This window comes from Dermacentor andersoni, chromosome 2 (genome assembly GCF_023375885.2).
Source record: "Dermacentor andersoni chromosome 2, qqDerAnde1_hic_scaffold, whole genome shotgun sequence".
Taxonomy (NCBI): Eukaryota; Metazoa; Arthropoda; class Arachnida; order Ixodida; family Ixodidae; genus Dermacentor; species Dermacentor andersoni.
Window position 1 is genome coordinate 257,657,394 of NC_092815.1, and position 27,785 is coordinate 257,685,178.

The 27,785-nt window shown below is 43.8% G+C and overlaps 2 protein-coding genes across 6 annotated transcripts in view; both read left to right on the plus strand.

Annotated features, from left to right (window-relative positions):
- Positions 1–27,785, plus strand: part of mio (GATOR complex protein mio) — a 547,780-nt gene that overhangs the window by 64,655 nt on the left and 455,340 nt on the right. For 4 of the 5 annotated variants that reach the window (XM_072286653.1, XM_072286650.1, XM_072286651.1 and 1 more), the window contains exon 4: positions 6,687–6,748. In XM_072286653.1, the coding sequence (XP_072142754.1) occupies positions 6,687–6,748 (62 nt within the window). Of the gene's footprint in view, positions 1–6,686; positions 6,749–18,685; positions 19,228–27,785 lie in introns of those variants that run through there. The other variant, XM_072286654.1, reaches the window with a different exon arrangement.
- On the plus strand, positions 12,537–16,237 carry LOC129387010 (uncharacterized). Its single transcript, XM_055075637.2, has 2 exons — positions 12,537–12,542; positions 14,008–16,237. Exons 1-2 carry the CDS (start codon positions 12,537–12,539, stop codon positions 16,099–16,101), a joined length of 2,100 nt encoding a protein of 699 aa, XP_054931612.2. The 3' UTR covers positions 16,102–16,237.

A 27,785-nucleotide genomic window follows, 5' to 3' on the forward strand; every position in this document is an offset into this window, starting at 1 on the left:
GCAATTACCTTAGTAAATACTTTGTAGGCAACGGACAGTAAGCTGATCGGTCTATAATTTTTGAAGTCTTTGGCGTCCCCTTTCTTATGGATTAGGATTATGTTAGCGTTCTTCCAAGATTCCGGTACGCTCGAGGTCATGAGGCATTGTGTATACAGGGTGGCCAGTTTTTCTAGAACAATCTGCCCACCATCCTTCAACAAATCTGCTGTTACCTGATCCTCCCCAGCTGCCTTCCCCCTTTGCATAGCTCCCAAGGCTTTCCTTACTTCTTCCGGCGTTACTTGTGGGATTTCGAATTCCTCTAGACTATTCTCTCTTCCATTATCATCTTGGGTTTCACTCGTACTGTATAAATCTCTATAGAACTCCTCAGCCACTTGAACTATCTCATCCATATTAGTAATGATATTGCCGGCTTTGTCTCTTAACGCATGCATCTGATTCTTGCCAATTCCTAGTTTCTTCTTCTCTGCTTTTAGGCTTCCTCCGTTCCTGAGAGCTTGTTCAATTCTATGCATATTATACTTCCTTATGTCAGCTGTCTTACGCTTGTTGATTAACTTAGAAAGTTCTGCCAGTTCTATTCTAGCTGTAGGGTTAGAGGCTTTCATACATTGGCGTTTCTTGATCAGATCTTTCGTCTCCTGCGATAGCTTACTGGTATCCTGTCTAACAGAGTTACCGCCGACTTCTATTGCACACTCCTTAATGATGAGAGCCAGTGGGGCTATACTAATGCAATTAGGAAGGCCCCTCTAGGCTTCAACAAAAGACATTCCCTTACCAGAACATGAATTGGCCTCCCTGGTGCAGTATTCGGCCACTTCCTCCTAAATGACTCATTCAATCAACCAATGGCCCTCAGTTCGTAGCAGCTGCGGAGCACCTGACCAAGGCAGTGGTCAGACATGTAAAGTAGCAGAGGGTGCTAAGAATCTCTGGACCCTGACAGGCCGCCAATGGAAACTGACCCTGGCAACATTTAACACCCGAACTCTCTCGAGCGAAGCTAGCGTAGCAGGCCTCTTTAAGGAACTGTCAGGCATTGTTTGGGATATCATTGGCCTTAGTGAGGCTAGAAGAACTAGTGAGGCTTATACACCACTGACTAATGGCCACGTCCTCTGCTATAGAAGTCTCCCAGATAAGAAGCACTACAGGGTAGGATTCCTAATACATAAGGACAAAGCGGGCAACATTGACGAATTCTACAGCATTAATGAGAGGGTAGCAGTAGTCGTAATAAAGCTAAATAGGAGGCAGAGAATAAAGTTAGTACAAGCCTGCACTCCAACCTTACAATGATAAAGATATAGAAGTTTTATGAAGATGCTAAATTAGTGATGAGAAATGTGCAAACTCAGTATACTGTAGTAACGGGTGACTTCAGTGCAAAAGTGGGGAAAAGCCAGGCTGGTGAACAAGCAATTGGCAACTACGGTGTCGATTCTATGAACGTTTGAGGAGAGATGCTGGTACAATTTGCAGAAAGGAATAAACTGCGAATAATGAACACCTTTTTCAGAAAGCATAGCAACAGGAAGTGGACCTGGAAAAGCCCTAATGGTGAAACAAGAAATGAAATTGATTTCAAACTTTCTGCTGATTCCAGCATAGTGCAGGATGTAGAAGTATTAGGTAGTGTAAAATGCAGTGATCATAGGTTAGTGAGGGCTAGGATTTACCTCAATTTGTAGAGAGAAAGAGAAAAGTTGGTCAAGAAGATACAGGCCAACCTAAAGGCAGTAAGGGTAAAAGCAGACAAATTCAGGCTGGTACTTGCTAACAAATATGCAGCCTTAGAAAAGAGAGAGGAAGATGACATAGAGGTAATGAATGAAACCCAACTAGGCTGGCTTCAGAGGCAGCAATTGAAGTGGGAGGCAAGGCACCAAGGCAACCAGTAGGCAAACTCTCCCAAGTAACGAAGGACCTAATAAAGAAATGACAAGGAATGAAAGTGTCCAACTAGAGAGATAAGCTAGAATTCGCAGAACTGTCAAAACTGATCAACAAGGTGAAAATAAGGGATATTTGAACTTCTAATGTGAGAAAGACTAAAGAAGCTGTAAAAAAAATGGGTGCAGCCTGAAATCAGTGAGAAGGAAACTTGGCATAGGACAAACCAAGATGTATGCACTGAAAGATAGGTAGGGTAATATTGTCACGTGTCTCCAAGGAAAACTGGCGACGTTTAATGAGGACAGCTGGCTTCTGAAAAACAATGGCAGCGGGACCAGAAGTGCAGGACATGCACTTCTTCCTTCTTGCCCTTCCGGCCTCTTCTTTTGCGCTTTCCCCACTATTGCAGGTTGCATTTCTCCCCTTCCTCGAAAAGGTTCTTGGCTTGATGATTAAGAAGCGGTGCAAGGAAAACAAAAACATGGTCAAGGCAGATGCTGGAACAAAGAACACAGTGACAGCCACAGGAAAGACACAAGTACAGGAGAGGTGAAGTGTGACATGCTAGAGCCTAAAGACACAGTGAGGTAACCACATTAGCTACACATATGAGTGCAAATATAAAAAATGAAGAAATGAAGAAAAAATAATCACGGACACGCAACATATGGTTTCATGCGTGCGACATGAATGATGTCAGGGCTGGATTGTTGTCTGTGCTGTGTTTGAGTCGCAAGGGAATGACTTCGTAGTTCACGTCACTAATGCGGTGCAGCACTTTGTACCGGGCAAAATACTGGCTGAGCAACATTTCACTAAGTCCACAGCGGCGAACAGGAGTTCACACCCACACTTGATCACAGGGGTTGTAGCATACTTGTTTATTGCAGATGTTATAGTGTCGTGCATCTGCGTGGTGCTGCTGACTGATGTGCAGCCGCCGGGCTTCCTCAGCGCGCTGAGCAAATTCTTCGGTGTCAGTAATTAGGCGCTCATCGTCTAGACATGGCAGCATAGCATCCAGCATCGTCTCAACTGTGTGGCCGTAAAGGAGACGAAATGGTGTAAAGCGAATCGTTTCTTCTGCGGCGGTATTCTACGTGCAGGTCGCGTAAGGCAAGATATGATCCCATGCTTTGTGCTGGACGTCAGTGTACAAAAAGGTTATGTTCATGATGGTCTTGTTTAAGCATTCTGTAAGGCTGTTAGACTGCGGCATAAGTGAGAAATACCCAGCACCTCCACCAATTTGACATGTGTCTCCAAAGAGGACTGGCGACGTTTAATGAGGACAGCTGGCTTCTGAAAAACAATGGCAGCGGGACCAGGCTATCGAGTGGCCGAGGGTAGCACATACACTTCTTCTTTCTTGTCCTTCCCGCCTCTTTTTTTGCACTGTACCCACTACTGGAGGTGGCAATATCATCAGCAATCTCAAAGGTATAATAAATGCTGCGGAAGAATTCTATACTGACCTGTACAGTACCCAGAGGACTCGGAAAAACTCCATTCGAAACGATAATGAACAGGATACAGAAACTTCTCCTATAACTAGAGATGAGGTCAGAAGGGCCTTGCAAGACATGAAACGGGGAAAAGCGGCAGGAGAAGATGGAAGAACAGTCGATTTAATCAAAGGTGGAAGAGACATAATGCTTGAAAAACTGGCGGCTCTCTATACGAAATGTCTATCAACTACAAGTGTTCCAGAAAACTGGATAAATGCAAACATTATACCAACATAATTTGCAATAGAACAGCGGCAACATTGGACTTTAATCAACCAAGGGAACAGGCTGGCTTCAGGAAGGGATACTCTACAATGGATCACATCCATGTCATCAATCAAGTTGAGAAATTCGCAGAGCACAATCAGCCTCTCTATATGGCTTTAATAGATTATGAAAAAGCATTTGATTCAGTAGAGATATCAGCAGTCATAGAGGCATTGTGTAGTCAAGGAGTACAGACTGCTTACGTAAATATCTTCGAAAATATCTACAGAGATTCCACAGCTACCTTAATTCTACACAAGAAAAGTAGGAAGATACCTATAGAGAAAGGGGTCAGATGAAGGGAGACAATCTCTCCCAAGGCTATTCACTGCATGCTTCACTGCATTCAAGCTATTAAACTGGGAAGGCTTAGGAGTAAAGATCAGGGGCGAATATCTCAGCAACCTTTGGTTTGCAGATGACATTGTTCTATTCAGGAACACTAGAGAGAAGTTACAGTAAATGATTGAGGGCCTTAATAGAGAGAGTGTAAGAGTGGGGTTGGAGATTAATATGTACAAGACAAAAATAATCATGAATAGTCGGGCAAGGGAACAAGAGTTCAGGATCACCAGTCAGCCTTTAGGGTCTGTGAAGGAGTGCGTTTACCTAGGACAATTAATCACAGGGAACTCTGATCACGAGAAGGAAATTTACAAAAGAATAAAAATGGGTTGGGGAGTGGATTCGCCAGACATTGTCAGATCCTGACTGGAAGCTTATCATTTATTAAAAAGGAAGGTGTATAATCGGTGCATTTTACTGGTGCTGACAAAGGGGCAGAGACTGACAAAGAAGCTTGAGAACAAGTTAAGGACCACGCAAAGAGTGATGGAACAAAGAATGCTAGGCGTAATGTTAAGAGAGAGAAAGAGAGCAATTTGGATCAGAGAGCAAACGGGTATAGCTGATATTCTAATTGACATTAAGAGAAAAAAATGGAGCTGGGCAGGTCATGTACTGCGCAGGTCATGTACTGCGCAGGTTACATAACTGTTGAACTACAGAATGGGTTACAGAATGGGTACCAAAAGAAGGGAAGTGCAGTCACGGATGGCAGACGACTAGGTGGTGCAATGACATTAGGAAATTCGTAGGCACTAGTTAGAATCCGTTAAAGCAGGACAGGGGTAATTGGAGATGGTAGGGAGCGGCCGCCGTCCTGCAGTGGACATAAAATAGGCTGATGCTGCTGCTGCTGCTTCTGCCGCTGCCGCCGCCAAATGCGACAAGGTTTATTGTCATTCGCAACGTTGTGGAACGCTTAGTATATAAAGGCACTGCAACGGCTGTACGTAGCATGGGCCCGCTCGGGATCATGGCACGGTTCTTCTTCCTCTTCAGTCGGCACATACACAGGGGCGCATCTGCTTCATTACACAAGGCTTTTTTTTTTTTTCCACCTGCTGGATAACTTGTACAATTTCATTAGTCCTGTCAGGGTCAAATTAATGAAAGTTGATTGTACCGGCAGAATTAAATTATTGTGTGCTTTTATTTTCAAGAGTAGCAGTGAGCTGCTGGTCATGACTCTGTAATTCCTGTGGCATGCTCTCCATCCCCTCTTTATACCTCTGTAGATTTCCTACTCATGATAAGGGTGTTCTGAGACTAATGCCTAGGTAGACACACTCTTGCAGGACTGTGGTTATTTCCGTAGTTCATTGTCGGAGGGAAGCTCATGACTAAGCTTCAGAAGAACTTCACTTTGGCCTAGTTGGTGTTTTCTGCATATCGCCTGCCCTGTTTATATCGCCCGCCCTGTTGCATACCGCCCATGCGGTTTATGTGTTCTCTCCCTCTGTCCCCGTCTTTATTTGCGGTCAATATGATATGCAATCATGACTAAGCATTGGCAAAACTTGTATCCCAGCACCTTGCAGCTTGTCCTGTCAAGCTGCGCACAAATGTTTGTGCAATGTGTGTAGACGTTGGCCGCACGCTCTGTGCCTTGTGAATATTCAACACATTTCTGCAGCAAATTTTTTGTCGCTTGCACCCCGCTTCAAACTTACGCGGGCGACTGCAACACTCCTTTTATGCTTCATATAAGTACAGCAGTAGCTTTTTATTGCATAAGCTTGTACCCGGCGTGTTGTCAGAATGTGCATCTGAGGATGGCTTCGCTTTGTGACACGGTTGTGATGCGTTCACAAGCAGTTGCATGTAATTCAATCATTTTGCCACCGGCATTTGCAATACAGCTTCCATTCATTGCTTTGCTTTGCATTACGACCACGAATAAGCATGCTTTGTTACACTCAAGTTTACATAAAGGATATTTTATGTGCATCAAGTTATGAAAAAATTGAATGTTAGCTTGAGCATTAATTTGAGCGTCTTTTTTTTTTTTCTCAGATGCTCTCTTATCTGTATGTGTCTTCACTTTATGTGTCTTCATTCTGTAATTCCCTCCCTATGGCAGTGCCCAAATGGGCAAAATGTAGGTATACTAATAAATAAATAAATAAATAAATAAATAGATAAATAAATAAATAAATGATTTGGTACCTAGAGGATATTATTACATTGAAGTTCACTGCATTGAGGTTTAACTACTCTGTTTGAGTAAAAGGAAAATGTAGGAGACTTGCTTTAAGGACCTGCTTTTGATTCAACGATTTTCTTGCTCTGGCTTTGCTTGTTTTATTTTGGTGTTGGTTTATTTTTTTCTCATGCACGGTACCACACTGCACAGCCTCATGAGGCATTGCCGCCTGTACTGCATTACTGTCATGGTGATGCTGTTGGTGAAACTTTGTGTAGGTGGAATATACCAGCTCAGGTATGAACATCTTATATTATCATTGCCATGGTAACAGCCTTCATCAAGATGTATCTGCAACAGTACACAGTGACGCTGTGATTGCAGCAGAAAAGTGACAGTTGTCACGTCACCACATTACTCAGGCTGACTACTCTGGCTGTGGTTTCTGCTCTCTGCCCAGCCAAAGTGCGAGATTGTTGTGCTCACTTGGCTGTGTGTGTGTCTCCCCTTGTCTTCAGATCGAGATGTGTTGCCGGGTGCTGAGCCGCTGGCCATCCAGAGTGACCTGGAGTACTTCAGGGTGAGCTGACAGCATTCACCTTGTATAAGCATACTCAGATGGAGCATTCAGAGTCTGTCACTTTTGGGTATAAAGCTTGTACTAATCACCGATTGACAAAGACAGTAGAAACAAGTGCAGCAAACAGAACGTGTAGGTAAGTCAATTTTATATTAGTGCCATTCTAACGTTATGTTGTTGTCCAGTGAGCCTGAATGTCGTGGAAGCCAGGTATTGTGAAGAAAATTCCTGGTTATGGCGGTTGCATTTTGATGGAGGCAAAATGCAAAAATGCTCACAGTTAGGTGCACTTAAAAAAACTCAGGTTGCCAAAATTATTCCGGAGCCTCTCCATTGCAGCATCTCTAATACGCTTCTTTGGGACATTAGTAGGCTAGCCAGGTAACTACAAGATCAGTGAAGGAAAAAAATGAAGCACAGACACATTTATTCCATGGCTTTTTTTTAGCCAAGACATGCAATCACATGACATTGGTTTGAACACATCACACACATGACTATTGCTGCTGATGTGTTGCTTTTGACATTGCAGCACCTGTATACAGTGCCTTGTCACATACAGCATTGGTACAGCTACTAAAGAAGAGCAAGGCTACATTGAGTCAGTGAATGTTCTGAACTCTTGTTAACAGGGCACACATCAATCAAGAGGTCCACCAGAAATAAATTTTTTTAATGCAGTTAAACCTCAATATAAAAAGCTTCAATACAACAAAATTCTCGATATAATGAATTATTTAACTTTTCATAGCCTCTTGTCCATAGAACACCATATATTTAGAACCTTAATATAACGAAGTGTGTTTGTATGCAACTTCAGTATAACGAAATTTCACTTCCGCTGCATAGGAATGCTGAGAGAATAAATGGAAACTTCCACAGATGCAGATGGCTAAATGATTGAATTACATGAAGCTGCTTGCAAACGCACCTCTTAAATCGTGCGCGGTATGACAAGAGCGACTGCCAAAGTGCAGCCGCAACATGTTCCATATAAAGTCCAAGTGCAATAAGATCCAATCATTCCCTGCGCACTTTATGCTTTAGGTGCAAGTGAGACACAAAATTGGTGGCTTCACGAGTGCCACCTTCCCACCCGAGCAAAGGGAAAGGGGGAGGGAAGTGAGCTCGTGATAATGCTATCAACCACGTGCAAGGGGCAATTAGGGAGGAGGCGGACAAGTTGGTGCGTGTCTCGGCCGTGGCTGCGCATGGCTGTAAGTGTGGCTGAGCACATACGCAGTCATGCACCCTGCTTTAGAGGTCATCTGTCATGTGTGCAAAGAGTGGGCATGCCAAGATGGCGTGGCATCATGTAAGCTGTCTTCCCACGCTTAGTATTGGAGGATGTGTAATCTCCGAGTCTCCCTGGCCCACTGAAGCAGGAGACAGACAAAGCACTTGGGTGATGTATCAGCTGCAGGGGCAGAGTGCGTGCAAAAGATGGGCTTGCTTTGCTTAATTCGTACCACCGATGTGAAGATATCGTCGACATGGCATGAAACCGTATCATTCGTTCATTCGTCACCAAATCCCAAATTCATTAAAATTAATTGTTCTCTCCTTCAAATTTCCTTTTTTTGATTGCCCCAAAATTCGGAAAATTCTGCGGCCCCTTTCCATGTAAGAAAAATCGATCGGCGACTGTACTTATTTGCATAAAATGTTGAGTTTCAATACGCTCGAACCCACTTATAATGATACCGGTTTTAACAATATATCAGTTATAACAACTAAAAGCTGCTGCACCATCAACTTTTGTACGTTTTCTATGGGGAGATTACCTGCTTACTACAATGTCACCACACCACATTATCGGTTATAACGATGAAGTTTGGCTGCTGGCTGCCCGTGCTCAAAGGTAACGGAATGCGAAATCCTTGAAAAGAAAAAAGTGAAATGCAAGCTGCTGCACGAACGCTCACCACCCCGACTGCTGCTGCACGTTTCTCTCCCGTTGCCCTTCCACCCCTCTGAACACGAATGGGCTGCGCCATGCCACCTTCCGAAACACAAATGGACTGCGCCAACTGCGCTGACAACGCTGCCGGCACTGCTCCCAGATTGCTCGCTCGGCCCTCATTCTGTGCAATTCTACCAACAGATTAAGGCTCATGCTTGTCTTTGTTCATTGTGTCAAAGTCGTTCCTGGCCACGGTGCTTCTAACCGATAAAGCGATCGCCGCAAGCATGCCTGCATCCGATAGCGACAGTGATGAACTAAATTATGTGAGCAAGTAATACTTGTGTGTTGCAGTACCTTTTTATATGAATATGAAACAAGCTACTACATATTGTCACATAGTAGTGAAGGTGAAAAAAAAACACAGCAACAAAACTGTCAATTGCTTAACTTTTTAGTAGGCGAACCTGTGCCCACGAAAGCAAGTTACGCTCGGAGCACTGTGATAGTGGCAAACACAGTCTGCGATCATCGAAAACCTTATCTGCCTGTCAAGCATGTCGGCTTTTATACATGAGTCATCTAAGTTTCCAGAGTAATTGCTGGTGCCCGTGTGTCTTCCAGAAAGTACTACATGATTTGCGTTGCGCATAAAGTCAGATTACACAAGCCTCAGTGACAATAGACAACGCATAAAACTTCCAATAGCATTCCAGTAAGTTCCAATCATGCAGGCCCGTCTTGAGTTGAGTGATAACCTTTAGTTGTTAATGGCTGAAATGCAGTCCCTGAGAAAAGGATAAATAAGTACACGTGTCAATGCCCTTTCTTAAAAAGCATCGTCCTGATGCTACAAAAACAAAGTCCCAAAGTTAGCGTTATAAAAGGGCTTAAGGTGCACAACATGGACTATTTCTGGCTGTGAGCAGCACTGCTTTGATTGCGAAATGCCGTCTGGCACGACCTCATAGTCCAGTGTGCCAATATGTCGGATGATCTTGTACGGTCTGAAGTAGCATCGCAGAAGCTTCTCGCTATGTCCTCGTCGACGTGTTGGAGTTGAAACCCGAATGCGGTCGCCGGGCTGGTACTCAATGTAACATCGTCGAAGATTGTAGTGTCGGCTGTCGGTCCTCTACTGGTTCTTAATCCTCAGGTGGGCAAGCTGTCGGGCTTCTTTGGCACTCTGGAGATAGGCGGCGACGTCGAGATTCTTTTTGTCGCTAACATGCGGGAACAGGGCATCGAGAGTCGTCAAGTTCTTTCGATAAAGAAGCTTGAATGGTGGATCTGCATTGTTTCTTGCACCGCCATGTTGTAAGCGAAGGTTACGTACGGCAGGACGGCATCCCACATCTTGTTTTCAACGTCGATGTGCATTGCTAAGATGTCGGCGAGTGTCTTCAGACGTTTCATTAGGCCATTCATCGGCGGGTGGTAGGCGGTAGTCCTCCGCTGACTTGTCTGGCTATACTGCATGATGGCTTGAGTAAGCTCAGCTGTAAAAGCCGTTTCTTTGTCCGTAATGAGGACTTCTGGTGCACCATGTCGTAGTAGGACGTTCTCGATGAAAAAAATAGGTATTTATTTATTTCTTTATTTAAAGATGCCTTACAGGCCCACTATAAGCATTATGTAAGGGGGGGAGAGTACACTCAAAGATTATACTATAATTAGAATACATATGTGAATACATAATAAAAGATACAGTGTAGGAAACATGCTAATATACATTAAGGTGGGGCTAAAATTGTACGATGGACAAACCAAATACTTTTGAATGCGAGAGGTCACTGAACAAGAAACTTTCACAAAGTAAAATATAATCAGTAGAATTATAGAGCGAGCGGGACATATTTGGCTATAACAAAACAGTATTTAAGGGATAGTAGCACAATAATAATGGTAAAGGCAAGAAAAAATAACACGTTAGGATATGTAGAGTTTGAAAAAGGGGTTGTTAGAAGATGTCGTCAATTTTCCTGATCGCTCTCGTAAACAATGGCTTTAGGAAGATTGTTCCAAAGGCGAATGGCTCTTGGAAGAGCGGAGCAGTTAAATGAATTAGTCTTTCCGTAGATGCGCATGAAATTGAACTGATTGTACAACCGGTGTGACCTGTAATGAGGAGTTTCAAGAGGCAGAACTGACACCACTGTATTATGGACAAATTTATAAGATAATGATAGCAGGGCTATATTACGACAATCATGCAATGGATGCAGTGAGAGGTCGAGTTTAATTTGTGTTATGCTTTTGTTATAGTCATAACAACATGAAATAAAACACACACGGATGTGGCGTTTTCAAGCTTAGGTTGAACAAATGTTAGATAAGCTAGCTTACGAATGGCTTTAGTAGAATTATGCAACTTGCGTTTTACGTACGCTAATGATCTCAAAGCATTGGCGCATATGTATTCAATGTGCATTGACCACTAAAGAGTTGAAGTTAGGTTAACACAAGATACTTATATTGAGTATCATGGAAAATAAGGATGCTGTTTATGTGATAAAGAAACATAGATTTAGCATGCTTGCGGCAAAAAGAGATAATTTGACATTTAGAAACGTTAAGCTTCATTAGCCAAGTCTTACAACAAAGAGAAATAAGTCTTATATCCTTTTGGAGGATTGTAGAATCATCAGCACATTTGACGGAACGATAAAGAATGCAGTTGTCTGCAAAAATGCGCACGTGGGAGGAAGTGTTATTGGGTAAGTCAATAAAGGTATATTAGAAATAGTAATGGCCTAAGTACGCTGCCTTGTGGTACACCTGAAGTAACATGCGAAAGAGGAGAGGAAAAATTATTAACTGCCCTGAATTGCTAATGATTAGAAAGGAAATTGCGAATCCATGTTACTGTAAGAGAATCTAAGAGCAGATAATTTCAAAATCAAATGGCAATGTTCTACGAGGTCAAACGCTTTTGAAAAGTCTAGAAGAGCACAATCAGTTTGTAGATCTTCTTCCATGTTAGTAAGCAAATCAGTTGTTAATTTTAATAATTGCATTTCACAAGAGAAGTTTCTCCGAAACCCATGTTGATTAGAAAATAAAGATTTGTTGGCTTCCAGGTGACTGTAGACATTTGATGCAATTACATGTTCTGGCATTTTGCAGTATATAGATGTTAATGATATTGGATGGTAGTTTTCCGGTGCATGTTTATTACCTGACTTAAGTATGGGTATGACCATTGCTATCTTCCAGTCTGAGGGCAGCACGCCTGTCTCTAAAGATTGCCTGAAGATGTGAGACAAAATTTTACTAGATGCTATGATGGTGTTTTTCAGAATTTTAGAATTAATTTCCTCAACCCCACAGGATGTGGTTAGATTGAGGTTATTTATCAGGCATGCAACACCTTCAACTGTTATTTTAATTGGTGACATGTATTGGTAATTTAGCTCCGATACATCTGGCAGACCAAGCTGATGTTGTGTGGTGAATATAGAAGAAAAGAAAAATAAGTATTGAAAGTAGAAGCACAGTAAATATCTGGAATGGGAGTGTTATTAATGTTGTGTAAAGAAATGTTATTGTTGTCCTGATCTGGGCTTATAATGTGCCAGAACTATATAGGAATAGATTTTAAAAGAGATGGTAGGTCATGAGTGAAGTATTTATTTTTAGCTGAAGACAGGGCAGAACAGTAAATTTTCAAGCTTTCCTTGTATGTGTCCCAAGCTGCTTGCGTGAGCAAGCGCTTTGCACTTTCGTAATGGCGCTTCTTCCTGTTTCTCAGTAAGCGTAGGGATCTGGTGAACCATGGGTTAGATTTATCATTGGTCATCTTAACGAGAGGGACATACTGGTTAACCAAGGCAGAAATCTTATTCCTGAAGAGTATCCAATTCTTCTCCACCGATCGACAGTGAAATGAAGGTAAGAGCACGTGGGAAAAGAATATATCTAATTCCGAATTTATAATGTAATTGGCTTTGTTATAATCGCGTATTTTTTTAGTAGCGAAACCTGTAATAGATGAGGGTACGTTGAGAGTTACTTGCAGTAAGGAATGATTGCTAAAACCATTTATCGACACAATGTGATGAACTGTCTCAGGTGCTGTTGTGAGGAATAAATCTAAGATATTATTACCCCATGTAGGCTGCGTAACAACCTCAAACAGGTTAAAATCTAAGGTTTAAATTGATGAATTCTGTCGAGGTATTACAGGATGAAGATAAGTTAACCCACTCGATCAGAGGAAAATTGAAGTCTGAGGAAAATTGAAGTCTCCTAGCAGATAGATGGCATCAAACGGGTGAAGCTTCGTCACTGATTTTATGTTGCTGTGCAAGTCATTAATAAATGAATTAGTAGAAATTGGAGGTTGGTAACATACACCTATAAGTACTTGCGACGATGAGAACATGCATGCAGCCCAAATAATTTAAAGGTTAGAGTATGAGTTAATTACATAAGATGGAAGTGTTTTTCTTATTCCTAGAAGGACGCCGCCGCCTCTTTTATCTTTTTGGTCATATCTGTGAGTGTTGTAGTTGTGAACACATTAAAATATTTCTTTATCAGATATATCCTGATACAACCAAGTTTCAGTTAATGTTAGTATGTCAGATTTGTTATCTTCAAGGAAGGAACAAAGCTGGTCGCATTTACGCACAAGGCTTGGAATGTTAGTGAAAGATAATGCAACCGTAGAAAAGGCATGATAGGAGTTAGACTGATTATGGCGTTTTGGACACGTGCTGCCCCTGAGCTACCTAGTGGAAGGAATAACAAGAGTTAGTAGCGATATCAAATATGTATGTCTTGTTGTCTATGTGCAGCCTGTCAACTGTTAGTTTGAATTGCTTTTTCTGTGTCTTCGCGAATGCAATGAGCTGTTTTATCGCCTGCTGTGTAGCTGGGGAGAAATATTCACTGATAGCAAATGTCTATCGTTTGAGCTTGCGTGCTGACTTCAGAATGTTTTCTTTGTCCGTAAAAAAGGTTAATTTTGCAAGTATTGGCCTGCGTTTATTGTCACTGTACCTGCCTAGTCTATGAAGGCATGCAAACTGGTTATTTGTTGCAGTAATTTGAAGCTTCTCTGAGCAGAACTTCATTATATTTTGTTCAGGTGCAACCCAATCTTCGTTAGGGGCACTTCAATTACAAAAAACAAGGTTATAGCATTGCATCTGATTTTCAGTGCTATCAGTAACGCTGCGCAAGTTAGTTGTAGCTGTGACAGCATCGGATGTTTGATGTTCGGATATGTTGCATGTTTCCAAAGCTGCAATTCTGGCATTTAGGAGCTTACTTTCATTCTTGGCGGCTGCACACCTCTCCGTGCTTAGTATCAGTTTGGCAAGTAAGTTAGCCTGCTCCTCCTTAAGTTTAGAAATTTTTTCCATGGCTGACGCAAGACGCCATGATCTTACTGAAGAACGAGATCATCGATGATACGACGGGCACCAAGGACAACAGAGCCATACTCGGGCTGGACTTGCAGAGCGCCTTCGATAAAGTGAGGCACTCGGCTATCCTGGCCCAAGTATCCAGACTAAACATGGGCAGAAGGACATACCAGTACATCAAAGACTTCCTGACGGAACGGACCACCGAAATCTGCGCGGGAGACCTGCAGCTCGAAGAGAAGAAGCTGGGGAGCGTCGGAACGCCACAGGGCTCGGTGATCTCCCCGCTTCTCTTCAACCACGTGATGATCGGGGTGGCCAACCGGCTAGAAAGAGTAGCGGGAGTCCGACACACCATCTACGCCGACGACGTTACGCTATGGGTACCGGGAGGAAGCGACGGACACATCGAGACAACGCTGCAAGAAGCGGTCAACGCCATCGAGGAGCAGCTGGGCGGGTCTGGACTCGTTTGCTCTCCGGCCAAGTCAGAACTGCTGGTGATTCCACCGACAGGAGCGGGCAGGAAAAGAAAGAATATGGAAGTCGAGTACGAGCGGCCCAAGATCACGGTCAAGACAGCGTTAGGACAAGTAATACCGGAGGTCGAGAAGATTCGAGTGCTCGGGCTGCTCATCCAGCGAAACCGAGTCAACGGTGAAACGGTCAACAAGCTCGCGGCCAAAGCGGCCGCGGCAATGAGACTCATCAAGAGAGTGTCCAACAGAAGAGCAGGAATGAAGGAGGAGAGCCTGACTAGGCTCGTTCAATCCTTCGCAGTTAGCCACATAACGTACGTGGCCGCTTTCCACAACTGGAGGCCGAGCGAACGTAACAAGATAGACGCCACCATACGCAAGGCGTATAAGGCGGCACTCGGCCTCCTCGGGAGCACGAGCACCGAAAAATTCATGGCGCTGGGAGTCCACAACATGCTGGACGAAATAGCCGAAGCACAGAGAACGGCGCAACTCGAGCGTCTCTCTGAAACGAGAACCGGAAGAAAGATACTGCGGGACCTTGGCCTCAAGCCGAGGGAAGGCGAGCAGCAGAAAGACGTACCTATACCGGATAGCATCAACAGACAGCTCAGGGTCTGCCCGATCCCGAGGAACGTGAACCCCGAGCATAACAAGGAGCGGAGGTTGGCGAGGGCCAGGGCTCTCGTGGACCTCCACGCCAGAGAAGAAGGCACCATCTACGTGGACGCGGCGGAGTACCGAGGGAGCAGCGACGCATACGCGGTGGTGGCTGTCGGGGCATCGACGGGTGCAACGAAGACCGCGGCGAGCGTCCGGACTCGACAGGCGCACCGGGCGGAGGAGGTGGCCATCGCCTTGGCCGTCTCCGACCCCGGATGCACTACAGTGTTGTGTGACTCTAGAACGGCAGTGAAGAACTACGCCAAGGGTAGGGTATGTAGTGAGGCTGCGCGCATACTGCGCAAGGCTGAAGACATCGGACGCACAAGCGCTGTGGTGATCAAGTGGTTTCCGGCCCACATGGGCAGTGACGTGTCGGAACGCGGGAACGTGAACCACAACGAGACGGCCAACTCGGCCGCGCGAGGACTAACCAACCGCGCAGCTGCAAGCACGGCCGACTCGGAGTGTTGGTCGCGGTGCAGTGCCAAGGACAAGATGACCACCTTCAACGAGATCGTGAAGTGGTACAGACTTAACAGACAGACTATGCCGCCACCTCACCCGGGGCTTACCCGGAAGGAGGCAGTGTTATACCGGCAATTACAGACGGGGTCCCTGCTCACCCCGGTGCTAGCTAAACACGTGTGTCCGAGCGTGTACGCGAGTGACGTGTGTAGACTGTGCGCTAAGGAGAGAGCCACCGCGGCTCACATCCTTTGGGACTGTCGTATAAATCCACAAGAAGCCAGCGAGAAAACGACGATCCCGCCGCAGCTAGAGGCTGCAACGAAGATATATGACCAAGATACACAACTCAAGGCCGTCCAGCAGGTCTCGGCAGCTCTAGAAAGGCAGCGACCTCGCGAAACCGAGGAGAAAGGGGGCAGCACCCCGAGGAAGGGGGCGGCGGCCCTCTCGGATCCGCGGAAGTAGCGAGGAACCAAGCCCTCGAGGAGCACAATGCACGAGATTGACGTAGTGGCCGCGTCGCGGTAAAAGCTTGTCCTCCCTGCGTGGAGGGAGCCTAACCGACTCTGCAGGCATTTTCACTAAAGTTGTTCTCTCTCTCTCTCTCCCCCCATGGCTGAGACAAAGGCATCTACCTCCACCTTGCTCAAGGGACCTGGATTACTTTCCACATCGCTGGAAAGCATAAGCGGTAGACTAGACAAAAAAGAGCACAAGTGATTTAAAAACGACAAACATGATAAATGACACCATGATAAAACAGTAATTACTAGACCTAATACAAGGTGCTGCTTCCAGGTACTTCACCTGTAACAACAACGGTGGTAAGTGTGGCATCCTTGCTGCGGTGTTGAGCCCCAAGTGGATCGTTGCCAACTGGTGCTTTTGTACTGCTGTGGCTGTTCCAGGTGAGGTAAAGTCACACTCAGGTTGCCAGCCCAAAAAGACAGTTTCTTCCAGAAATGACTCCAGGCAATCTGTAGTTGAATTAGCCCAAGAGGCGGCGCTGGAAAACTGCCAGTATGGAAAACTGCCTTTTGCACCACGTGCTTCAACATGTGCAGCCAGGTGGGACGTCAGTGTTTGTAGCCTCTAAATGGAAGCTTGGAGATGGCAAGACTAATAGCTATTAGTGTTTTTACTGTGCGTGTTTTGGTGGGAAAGTGAGAGCATGGCTGCATGGTTGAGTGCGTGCGAGAGCGTATCATACCTTGGGTCTCCGTGGCATTGATTGCTTTTGAAACAGTGGTAACAGTTGCTTTGCGACATTTTGAGAATTTGGATCCTGTGCGTATCAGTTTTTGCTAAAAGGCCCGTGCTCTGCGTTATTATTGTATTATAGTATTTGCATCAGAAAAAGCTGTGCAATACATGGCAAGAAAGCCGGGAAAGCAGGCAGTGTGTGGGGGGTCCCTTAAGCCAGATGAGGAGATGGATGAGAATGGAGAGGGAATCGAGTCCACCGGCACACACTGTGATGTCGATACTAGGCTACAGAAAATGGAGGCTTTCCAGGAAGAGCTTGTAAAACAAGTGGAAGAGCTGAAAAATGAGCTAAATAGGGAGCCTGATGCATGGAAGGTAGTTGGAAAAAGACTTGAAGCAGCCAAGGAAAAGCTGAATAGGGCCGCCATTGTGAACAAGAATGTGCGTGACAATGGAACGCAGTCCCCGACGTGGCAGGAGAGGGAGTGTCAGCAAAGTACGTGGAATGCGTGCAACGTGGTGAGCAGTTAGCTGGAAAGAGCAGCACCTACCTTGAGGCCGCCACGCGGGAAAAACAGGAGCACAGGGGACAATGGCCCTTGTCAAGTCCGAATCACGCAGAAAAGGACAAAGGGAAGCAGGGAGAGGTAGGGGAGAGTGAAAGGGTGATTATCGCCGGTGGCTCAAACCTGGCTAGGTGCTCAGAATTAATTGTGAAGAGGGTGAAAGGCGATAAAAGAGTGGTGGTAGGGACATTTCCAGGACACTGGGTTCTGTCATGGTGCAAGCAAAAGAAAAGCTCGCAGAAAATGGCCACGTGCGCAACCTTGTCATAGTAGCAGGTGGGCTAAATGACGTCCTAAACAGGAAGGGGACAGGACTAGCCCAGCGCTTGGCGAAGGGGGTGGACGAGTTGCGCGAGCTATCCCCTCAGGAGCAGATCATGGTGTGCACGGTGCTGGAGGTGCCTGTACGTGAATCAGGTACAAAGAGCCATAGTGGCTGCTAATGAGGCGATATGAAAAATGAGCCGAGAGAAAGGCTTCGAGGTTGTCGAAGTAAACAGGGAAGTGAGAAGGTGTGGTGCTTTTAAACGAGACGGGATCCACTTCGGGATCCAATTACAGGCTGGCACAAGAAGTGGGCTGGCAACTTGATGGTCGCGGTGTTGCTAGTTTGGGGGGGGGGGGGGGGGGGGGAGTCAACAGGCGCTCAGGAGGCCAGAGTAGGTAGCAATGAAGGTCCCCTAGTTGAACCGCAGAAGAGCATCGCCCTGGATAACAGAAAAAAGAGGAAAGCAAGAAAGAGAGCTCACCATGAAATAGGCTACATAAACATGCAGGGCGGTAGAATAAAGGAAGAGTGGGCAGAGATTAAGGAGCAGGTAAATAGAGAACAAATAGGGGTGTATGCAGTTACAGAAACGCACCTTAGAGACTTGGAAGAGCCATCACTGATTGAGAATTATGTTAGGGAAGGGTGCAACAGAACTAAGTCGGGAAAAAGTCTGAGTCGGAATGCTCATCCATCAGGGAGCCAAATGGAAAAGAGTAAATTCAAAATGTCGAGAGCACCTTTGGTTATCAGGCACAATGAGTAGAAAAAAAACTTGGCTGGGCGTTACGTATTTGGGGACTGGAAATAATTTCACAGAGAAAAATTAAAGGTTAGTGGAATGCATAAGCGCTGATAATAAGGGTTTCGGGAATGGTGCTGAAATTAAATTAATTATCCTATTAGGTGGCATGAATGCCCACATGCAGGATTTAGATGGCTATACTGACAACAACGGGGACCAGGAACTGCCATGACATTGACGGGAGCCTTGTTCTTCGTTGTGCAGGGCTTTCTTGGATTCGCCGTGGTATCAACTTCTGCTCATCAATGTCTCGGCAAACATCCTTTCTGCGATGTGCGCATATGTACCATCGGCGGTGATATCGCGCCTCAAATCTCGTCGTCATCTCGAGACGCAACCCTGCTCCTAGCGGCCCCTTTTGAGCGCAGCGCTGTGACATCATCGGTGGTCACTCGTATAAAAGAAGCGCCGCAGGAATTTCCCTTCTGTGGGCACGGCGGACCAGGAACTGCCATGATATTGACGGGATTTTTGGATTCGCCGTGGTATCAACTTCTGTTCATCAACGTCTCGGCGAACATCCTTTCTGCGATGTGCGCATATGCACCATCGGCGGTGATATCGCGCCTCAAATCTCGTCGTCATCTCCAGACGCAACCCTGCTCCTAGCGGCCCCTTTTCAGCGCAGCGCTGTGACGTCATCGGGTGTCACCCGTATAAAAGAAGCGCCGCAGGAATTTTCCTTCTGTGGGCACGGCGGACCAGGAACTGCCATGACATTGACGGGAGCCTTGTTCGTTGTGCAGGTTGGTTCCGATACAAGCTCCTTGCGTAGCGATTATCGTGGTGTTATGGTCCTGCCGTGCCCACGGCGATGCATTGCTATGGCTTGTGAATGTCTCGTGTGTAAATTGCTACTTTGTGGTGATGTTGAAGTAAATCCCGGCCCTACACAGACCGGGATGCTTAAGCAGTTATTAGAGGGGCAGGATACTCTTCGTAACGATATACAAGAACTGCAAACGCATTTCTTGAAAACTGAGAAGCTGGTTTTGGAACTTTACAGCACGCTTAACAAAATGCAGATGCAAATCATGCAAACAATTGATACCCCAGTAACAAACACCCATAGTTTACAGTCTATTGAGCACTTGATCAGCTTCCAGGCTAGAAAGCTTACAGATCTTGAGGATCGAAGCCGACGATCAAATCTGATAATTCATGGGATACCTGAAATTCCAAATGAGACAGAAAATGCACTGAAGGATAAAGTTGTTAAGGATGTATTTAAAGAAAAATTGAACGTACAGTGTGATTCTGTCGGTCAAATTCACAGATTAGGAAAGCAAGGTGACAAGCGACCGGTAATTCTGTATCTTCAGAATTTTAATGAAAAGAAAGAAACACTGCAAAATGCAAAAAAACTGAAGGGAACTAGTATTTTCATCCAGAACGACTACTCGCAATCTACCTTAAAGAAGCGCAAGCTTCTGTGGGAAAGTGCAAGAAACGATAAACTTCAAGGAAAGAAGGTGTCACTTATACACGACAAGCTCAAAGTAGACAGGCATGTTTTCTTTTGGGACGAATCGCAGAACAAACGGGTACAGGTTGCAGATAGTCGCTCTCGGCAAACGCAGTCGTGAAACAATGAACTTTCAAGCAATAAGCAACTGCGATTATTAAATATTAATGCTAGAAGTATTGTAAATAAAGCAGATTCCTTAGAAATACTGTTACTTCAACACGACCCTCACATTACTGTTATTACCGAAACTTGGCTTCGCGAAGATGTTACTGACCAAGACATCTTTCCTCCCTGCTATAGTGTTTATCGCGTGGATAGGTCTTCTAGGGGAGGAGGTGTGGCGGTACTAATTAAAGATCCGATAGAGGCTGTCGTTCTGGACCTAATACCTACGTTGGAATGTATATGCATAAAGGTATCTCTTTGGGGTTATACCCTCGTTATATTCGCAATCTAGAGACCTCCTGACTCCTCTCCTGAATTTTTGCATGAATTACGGTCTTGTATGAATAACTATTTACACAGTAAGATTATCCTATTAGGCGATTTTAATTTGCCCGGTGTAGACTGGATGCGCCTTCAGCATGGGCCACATCACAGTCAGAATATTAATGTACTCTTCGATATCATGTTAACACAGGATCTCAGACAAGTTGTTCTTGAACCAACACGTGTGCAAGGTTCTTCATCTTCAGTTTTGGACCTTGTTTTCTTAGCTCGGAAATTCGATGAATTCACGGTGGTGATCACAAGCAGGGGCTATCCGACCACTGTCTTGTTTGTGTTGGCTTACAGCTTGTTTCCCGTGCTAAAACTAAAAAATCATCTGTCCATTTTGTCAAAGATTATTCTCGCGCGAACGACGCATGCGCGATTGATTACTTGGAAAATTGTCTAACTGATTTTGACGAAAATAATGTTAACTTACTTTGGACCCGCTTTAAGGATACGTGTCATTTTTGCCTTGATAAATTCATACCAAATAAGAAAAAACAAGTTCACAAGCAAACACCATGGATCAATTGCAATATCATTCATATGAAACGTAAAATTAAGAGATTAAAGAAGGCCCGTACGCAGCCAAACTTAATATCTGAACTACAAGACAAGCTTGCACTTGCCGTGCGTAAATCAAAGGATTATTATTTTAACTCATCTCTGCCTAAATTTATTACAAACGATCCAAGTCAATTTTGGAATTACATTGCCGAGAAGAAGAAACCAATATCCCAAATGACAATAAATGGACAGATGGTTACGGAGAAGGTTGAACTTGCTCATCACTTTAATATGTTTTTTCACAGTGTCTTCTCAACTCCCAGTAATTGTTCACGTAACTGCCCAGTGTACCAACCGTTTGATGTGAATTTTATATCGTATGCTGGTGTACTGTCTATGGTGCTAAACCTAAAACCGAAATGTTCAAGTGGGCCTGATAATATCCCTAATTTGTTTCTCCGTAGATATGCTGTAACCTTATCAAAGTTTCTTGTTATAATATTCTGTGCTTCATTATTGTCGTCTGAGTTACCGAATGACTGGAGAACAGCCCGAATAGCACCAATTCATAAAAAGGGAGACCGTCTACTTGTAGATAATTACCGTCCTATTTCTTTAACGTCATCATGCTGCAAACTCATCGAACATATCATAGCAAAAAGCATAACCACGTATCTAGAAAAACATTCAATTTTAACTAATTTCCAGCACGGGTTCAGAAGAGGGTGTTGACTGTCACACAGCTGGTCACTGTAGTTCATTCGTTTGCATCAACCCTTGACAAGAACGGACAAACAGACATAGTTTTCCTTGACTTCCGTAAGGCATTCGATACCGTCCCTCATGATAAATAATCCTAAAACTTGAAAATGCAGGAATCCCTCAGATGTTTATCTCTTGGATTTCAGCTTATTTGTCTAACCGGAAACAATTCGTTCAGATAAATGGCGAAAAATCGGGCTGCCTTCCGGTCACATCGGGTGTTCCCCAGGACAGTGTGCTCGGTCCTCTTCTTTTTGTTCTGTATATTAATGGTATTGTTAACACGGTTGAAGGTGGTGAACAGATTCGATTATTTGCCGATGACTGTACTCTTTAAAGATATTGTTTCTCTCCATGGTCAAACTAGTTTATGTTGTAGTTTAAATAACATTCTTGCATGGTGTGGGTGCTGGGGAATGACACTAAACACAGATAAAAGTGTACTACTGCGAATGACACATAAGAAATCACCCCTGCTTTATACATATAAGTTAGGTCCATCACCTCTTCGTGAAGTCACTAGCTATGAATACCTAGGAGTGACCCTTAACAATTCACCATCATGGAATGATCACATAACTAACACTTGCGCTTCAGCCTTCAGAAAACTATGCCTGCTGAGACACAAACTTAAGAAAGCCCCACCTAACGTTAAAATGCCATGCTACATCTCCCTAATTAGACCTAAGCTCGAATATGCTTGCATAGTTTGGGATCCATACACAAAAAATAATATCAATAACCTTGAGAGAATTCAGAGAAAAGCGGTCAGATTTATATTTAACAAATTTTCCAGATGTGACTCCCCCACCGAACTTATGAAAATTAACAACCTTGAACCACTCGAACTTAGAATTAAAAAACAGACTTGAATTCCTTAAACTACTTCACACTAACAATTTATCCCTTGACCCATCTGAACATTTATCGCAGTTATCGACCAGAACTACACGCCACCGCAGACATGATGCATTAACCCCTTACTTTGCAAGAACAAACACATATAAGTTTTCTTTTTTTCCTCGAACCGAATGGAATTGTATAAATTGAATCTACTTCCTAATCTTGTTTTTACATTGTTCTGTTGTTTTGTCAATCTGATTTTCTTTGTATGTACCATATGTCGCCCTCCCTGCTTGGACCACGTGTCCGCAGTATTCAATAAATAAAATAAATAAAATAAAGTCAATGCAAGACCTTTGTGAGCAACATAACCTTGTTATCCTGGATACAGGGCCTAAGTGTGAAGGGCAGATCATGTGGGAAGCGGGAAATCGGCAATCGACCATTGATTACTGTCTCATGATGGAAGGAATTCATGACAGGTTGAGAGAAATGGTCATTAATGAGGAAGGGTATAGCAGCATAGGCAGTGACCATAAAAGCATCATTTTGAATATAGGACATGTAGTTGGAAAAGAGTGCAATAAGTGCAAATAAGCCAGTCCAAATTTGAACGCTGAACAAATAACAAAATAGTGCCTAGAGTCGAGGAAGAACTTGGAAAATGGCCGAATAAAGAGTGGAATATAGTGAGCTTCTAAGTACAGTAACGGCAGAAATATGGAAAGAGAAACAACACGTTCGTTGGAAAGGAAAAAGGAAACCAAAAAGCTGGTGGAACAGGGAAATACGAGAAGCACGACAGAAAGCATCCCGAGAGCTAGGACAGGCAAAGAAGGCGCAGTTGCCGCAGGATGAAGTAACCAGTAAATGGGAAATATACCGGCAGAAAAAGTCTATGTTTCAAATACTGGTGAAAGCAAAATTAAAAGGTGAAAGTGAGCGTTGGTTGTCAGAAATACGTGAGAAAAAGAAGGCCGCACCTAGAATATTTTGGAACCACATAAAATTATTAGGCAGGAACTCAACAACAATACAACAACATATCCTAGACGACGATTAAAACAGACTGGAAGGAGAAGTGGCAATAAATTACATTCGAAAAATAACAGCCGAATCTTTCTAAGGCAATGATGAGGTTGTATTTGAAGAAAAAAAGAGCGTGAAAGAGACCCAGGTGGAAATCGAGCTGGTGCTGACAAATTTCACCTGGAAGAAAGTTGAAGAGAAAATTCCTAATCGCACAACCACAGCGCTGGACGAGGTTCCCGTTTGGCTGATTAATGAACTAGGACCAAAAAGTAAGGAAACTCTGGTGAACTTTAAAAACTTTAAAACATAGACTAATACCAGGCAGTTGGCGACAAAGTAGAATGAATAAAATTTATAAAGATAAGGGGGAGAAAGATAGAATTCACTCGTATAGACCGTTGACCATTACATCAATAATGTACAGGCTAGCAATGCAGGCAATCAAATTAAAGCTTCAAGCATGGGCAGAGAATAATGGCATTTTGGGAGAACTTCAGCATGGCTGCAGAATAGGTAGGCGGTTAGATGATAACTTATTTGTTCTTACTCAGTGTATTGAAATATCGAAAGTAGAAAGCAGACCGTTATATGTGGCCTTTTTAGACATTACAGGAGCCTATGACAACGTAGACCGCAAGATATTGAGGGATATTCTGGAAGGTGAAGGCTTAGGTGATGATTGTCACAGCTTTTGAGAGAGATTTACCTAGAAAATACCATTTGCGTTGAATGGGAAGGGATGAGGAGCGCGGAGAAAGTTCATATCAACAAGGGACTGAGGCAGGGGTGCCCTTTATCCCCGCTGCTGTTTATGATGTACATGGTGAGGATGGAGAGGGCACTAGAAGGAAGTAATATCGGCTTTAATCTCTCATACAAACAGGCGGGTACAGTGGTTGAGCAGCAGTTTCCAGGTTTATTTTATGCGGACGGCATTGTGTTGCTAGCTAACAAGCAAAGGGATTTGCAATGTCTGGCTAATATCTGTGGACAGGAAGGCAACAATTTAGGTTTGAAATTTAGTGTTAGAAAATCAGGTGTTCTGGTATTCAATGAAAACAGTGAACGGAAAGTGGCGATACAGGGACAGGAAATGCCTCGGGTAACAGTATATAAATACCTTGGTATATGGATAAACGAAGGCAATACATATACGGAAACACAGGAAAAAAATAATAACAGTGAAGGGTAAGAGAAATGCAGCCATAATGAATTGTCAAGCAATTGTCAATTGCTATGGGGATACAATAGGTACGAGGTGCTTCGAGGTATGTGAAAAGGTGTAATGGTTCCAGGACTTACTATTGGAAATGTGGTTGTTTGCTTTAAATCAGTGGTACAATCAGGACTCGATAGGAACCAAAGGTCAGTGGGTTGCCTCGCATTGGGCACTCACTGGAAGACTACAAATGAAGCTGTGCAGGGTGATATGGGCTGGACTGGTTTTGAAGTGAGGGAAGTTCGCAGTAAAATTGAGTATGAAGAACGACTGAGGAAATGGAAGAAAGTAAATGGGCTGGGAGAGTGTTGAGGTATCTGTACAGGAAAAACATTGATTCAAGGTGGAGGAAAAGAACTAGGAAGCTTACCAGCAAGTATGCGGCTTGTAGGGTGGGAAACACAGCAATAAAGAATGTCAAGCGGAAAGTCAGAGAGACTGAAATAATCTCATGTGTGGTGGCAATGGAAAAGAAACCTGCCATGAATAACTACTTAAGAGGAAAAAACGAAATCAGGAAAGAAACAATTTATGATAACTCAAAGGTAAGCTCATTACTTTTCGAAGCGAGATCGGGATGCCTTAGAACACGCACCTATAAAGCGTGATATAAGAAGGGAGAAGAAGCATGTGCTTGCTGCGGCAAAGCTAGGGAAACGACGGAGCATGTTTTATTAGAACGTTAAGACGTTTACCCAACGGTCGATTTAGGCACCACTGGCCTCCTGAAGCCCTTGGGTTCAGCGAGAGTAGTGGAAAAGTAAAGATGTCCGCAATAGGGATTAGTAAGAGGCAATTGGAGGATTGGTGGAAGAAAAGTAGGGAAACGACAAAAAACGGAGATGTACAAAAGCACAGTTCGCAATAGGGGATCAGAAAATTTGGTTTTGGGAGTTCATGTCTTTTTTTTCGCATTTTTTATTGTTCTTCTGTGCGAAGCAACAATGACGTTTTTATGTAACTCTTTCTTTTTCTCACGAAATTTGTGTTATACGTATTCTTTTTCACAATTTTTTTAATAAACACATTATGTGGGAATAGTACAATTGGAAAGAAAATCTGATATTATAGTTCCATAACAAGGAAAGCTAGAAACTGCCCCACCTCAAACTTAAAATCGTTCTTGTGCAAAAGACTCTGATGTTATTGGCAAAGAATGTGGGATTGTCAAACATAAGATAAGCTTCATTTGCTTTCAATAGTATAAGCGCCAAAAGTGACGGCACACAGGAAGAAATACAGACAGGACAAGCGCCTTGTCCTGTCTGTATTTCTTCTTGTGTGCCGTCACTTTTGGCGCTTAATCTATTGAAAGCTATGCACCAACTAGCCCCACAACTTGTTTTACTGAAGCTTCATTTGATTAAGCCACGTTTAGGAAACTGGCCACCAACAACAAAAATACAGCATAGTGAAGTCATTTTCTGCTGATTTTGGATAGGCCATGCATGTGGTACACACTCATACCTTTTGACCGGAGGTGAATCCCTTATCTATGGTAAATGTGGCGAGATACTGTCCTTCACATTTTGCTGAAGTGTCGGGCAACAGAAGTTGAAAGGAAAACAAACTTTTCTCTAGCATACTGATGGCGCATTCTCCTTCATCCGGCATTGTTTTTGGATCAGAACTGTTTTTTGACTATAATGTTTGACTATAATTTATCCTTTTTATGGATGTTACATGTAATATAATATTGTCACATGGTAGTGATGGCCAAGAACACAGTAGCAAAACTGTGATTGACAAAACTAACTTTTTATTGGGCGAACCTGTGCCCACAAAAGCAAGTTACAATCAAATTACAATGATAGCGCCAAAAATAGTCGGCGATTGGCAAAAAGTTAACCTGCTGGTCAAGCGCGTCTGCTTTTATACATGAGTCATTGAAGTTTCCAGAGTAATCGCTGGTACCCACATGTTTTCCAGAAAGTACTACACGATTCGGATCACGCATGCATTCAGAGTACACAAGCTTTGGGGACAATAGACAACCCATAGAGCCATCAATAACATTCCAGTAAGTTCCAATCACACAGGCCATCTTGCGTTGAGCGAAAGCTTTGAGTTGTTTGTGGGTGAAGCGCAGTCCCCTAGAGAAGGATAAATAAGTACACGTGTCACTACGCAGTTGCTTGACTTTGTAGCCAGGCTTTGTAACACTCAGTGTCTGGAGAAAGCAGTTCATGTTGTTACGAACGATGACAGGCTTCTTCACCTACCAACTACAGTCAACCGCGCCTTGCCTTACCTCACTCTGCTTACGGTGCAATTTTCTCCTTACAACATGCATGCAGAGTGGACCATCCTGTAGTGCCTTCTTTTCTGGGCGCTGTCACAGCACATATGATTTTCTGGGCACTGACAGAAAATGGCACTCCTGTCACTGTTCTTGGTACAATGCCTGAACAGCCATGCTGCTTCTCTTGTTCTTTCCCCTACAGTGTGCACTGGCACCAGCTGCAGTTCTTGCTCCCTGCCACTAGTATTTGCGTTTATGCAATACATTTCTAAATGTTCAAAATTATTTAGAACAGTGGAATATCCAAAGCTCTGAATTAATTGGCAAAAATCGTATAAACCTGCATTAGCAATAACACACTGCTATTGGAAACCATTCAAAATGACAGAGAGAAATTGATTTAGACATCCGTGTAAACACTCGGTATGTGTGAATGAGCCCACCTCCTCTGCAGGAGTGCCAGTTGTGCTTCATCTGAGAGCATGTCTGTAGGAAAGCCAGTCTCACTGGCTAGTGGAACTCGCATTGTTGACACTTGGGGCCATTCAAACATGTCTAGGGTGTCTCATGAAAGTGTGACATTTTTAAGCATCATGTAGTCGAGATTTTGTCTTTATTTCTTTCACTCTCTCCCCCTTTTTTACATTTGGCAGCAGAACATAAACATTTGCAGGACCTCATAAATAAAATGTTAGCAACAACAAAAATAGAGATTTGTGTGCCCATGACCTGTTCGGGC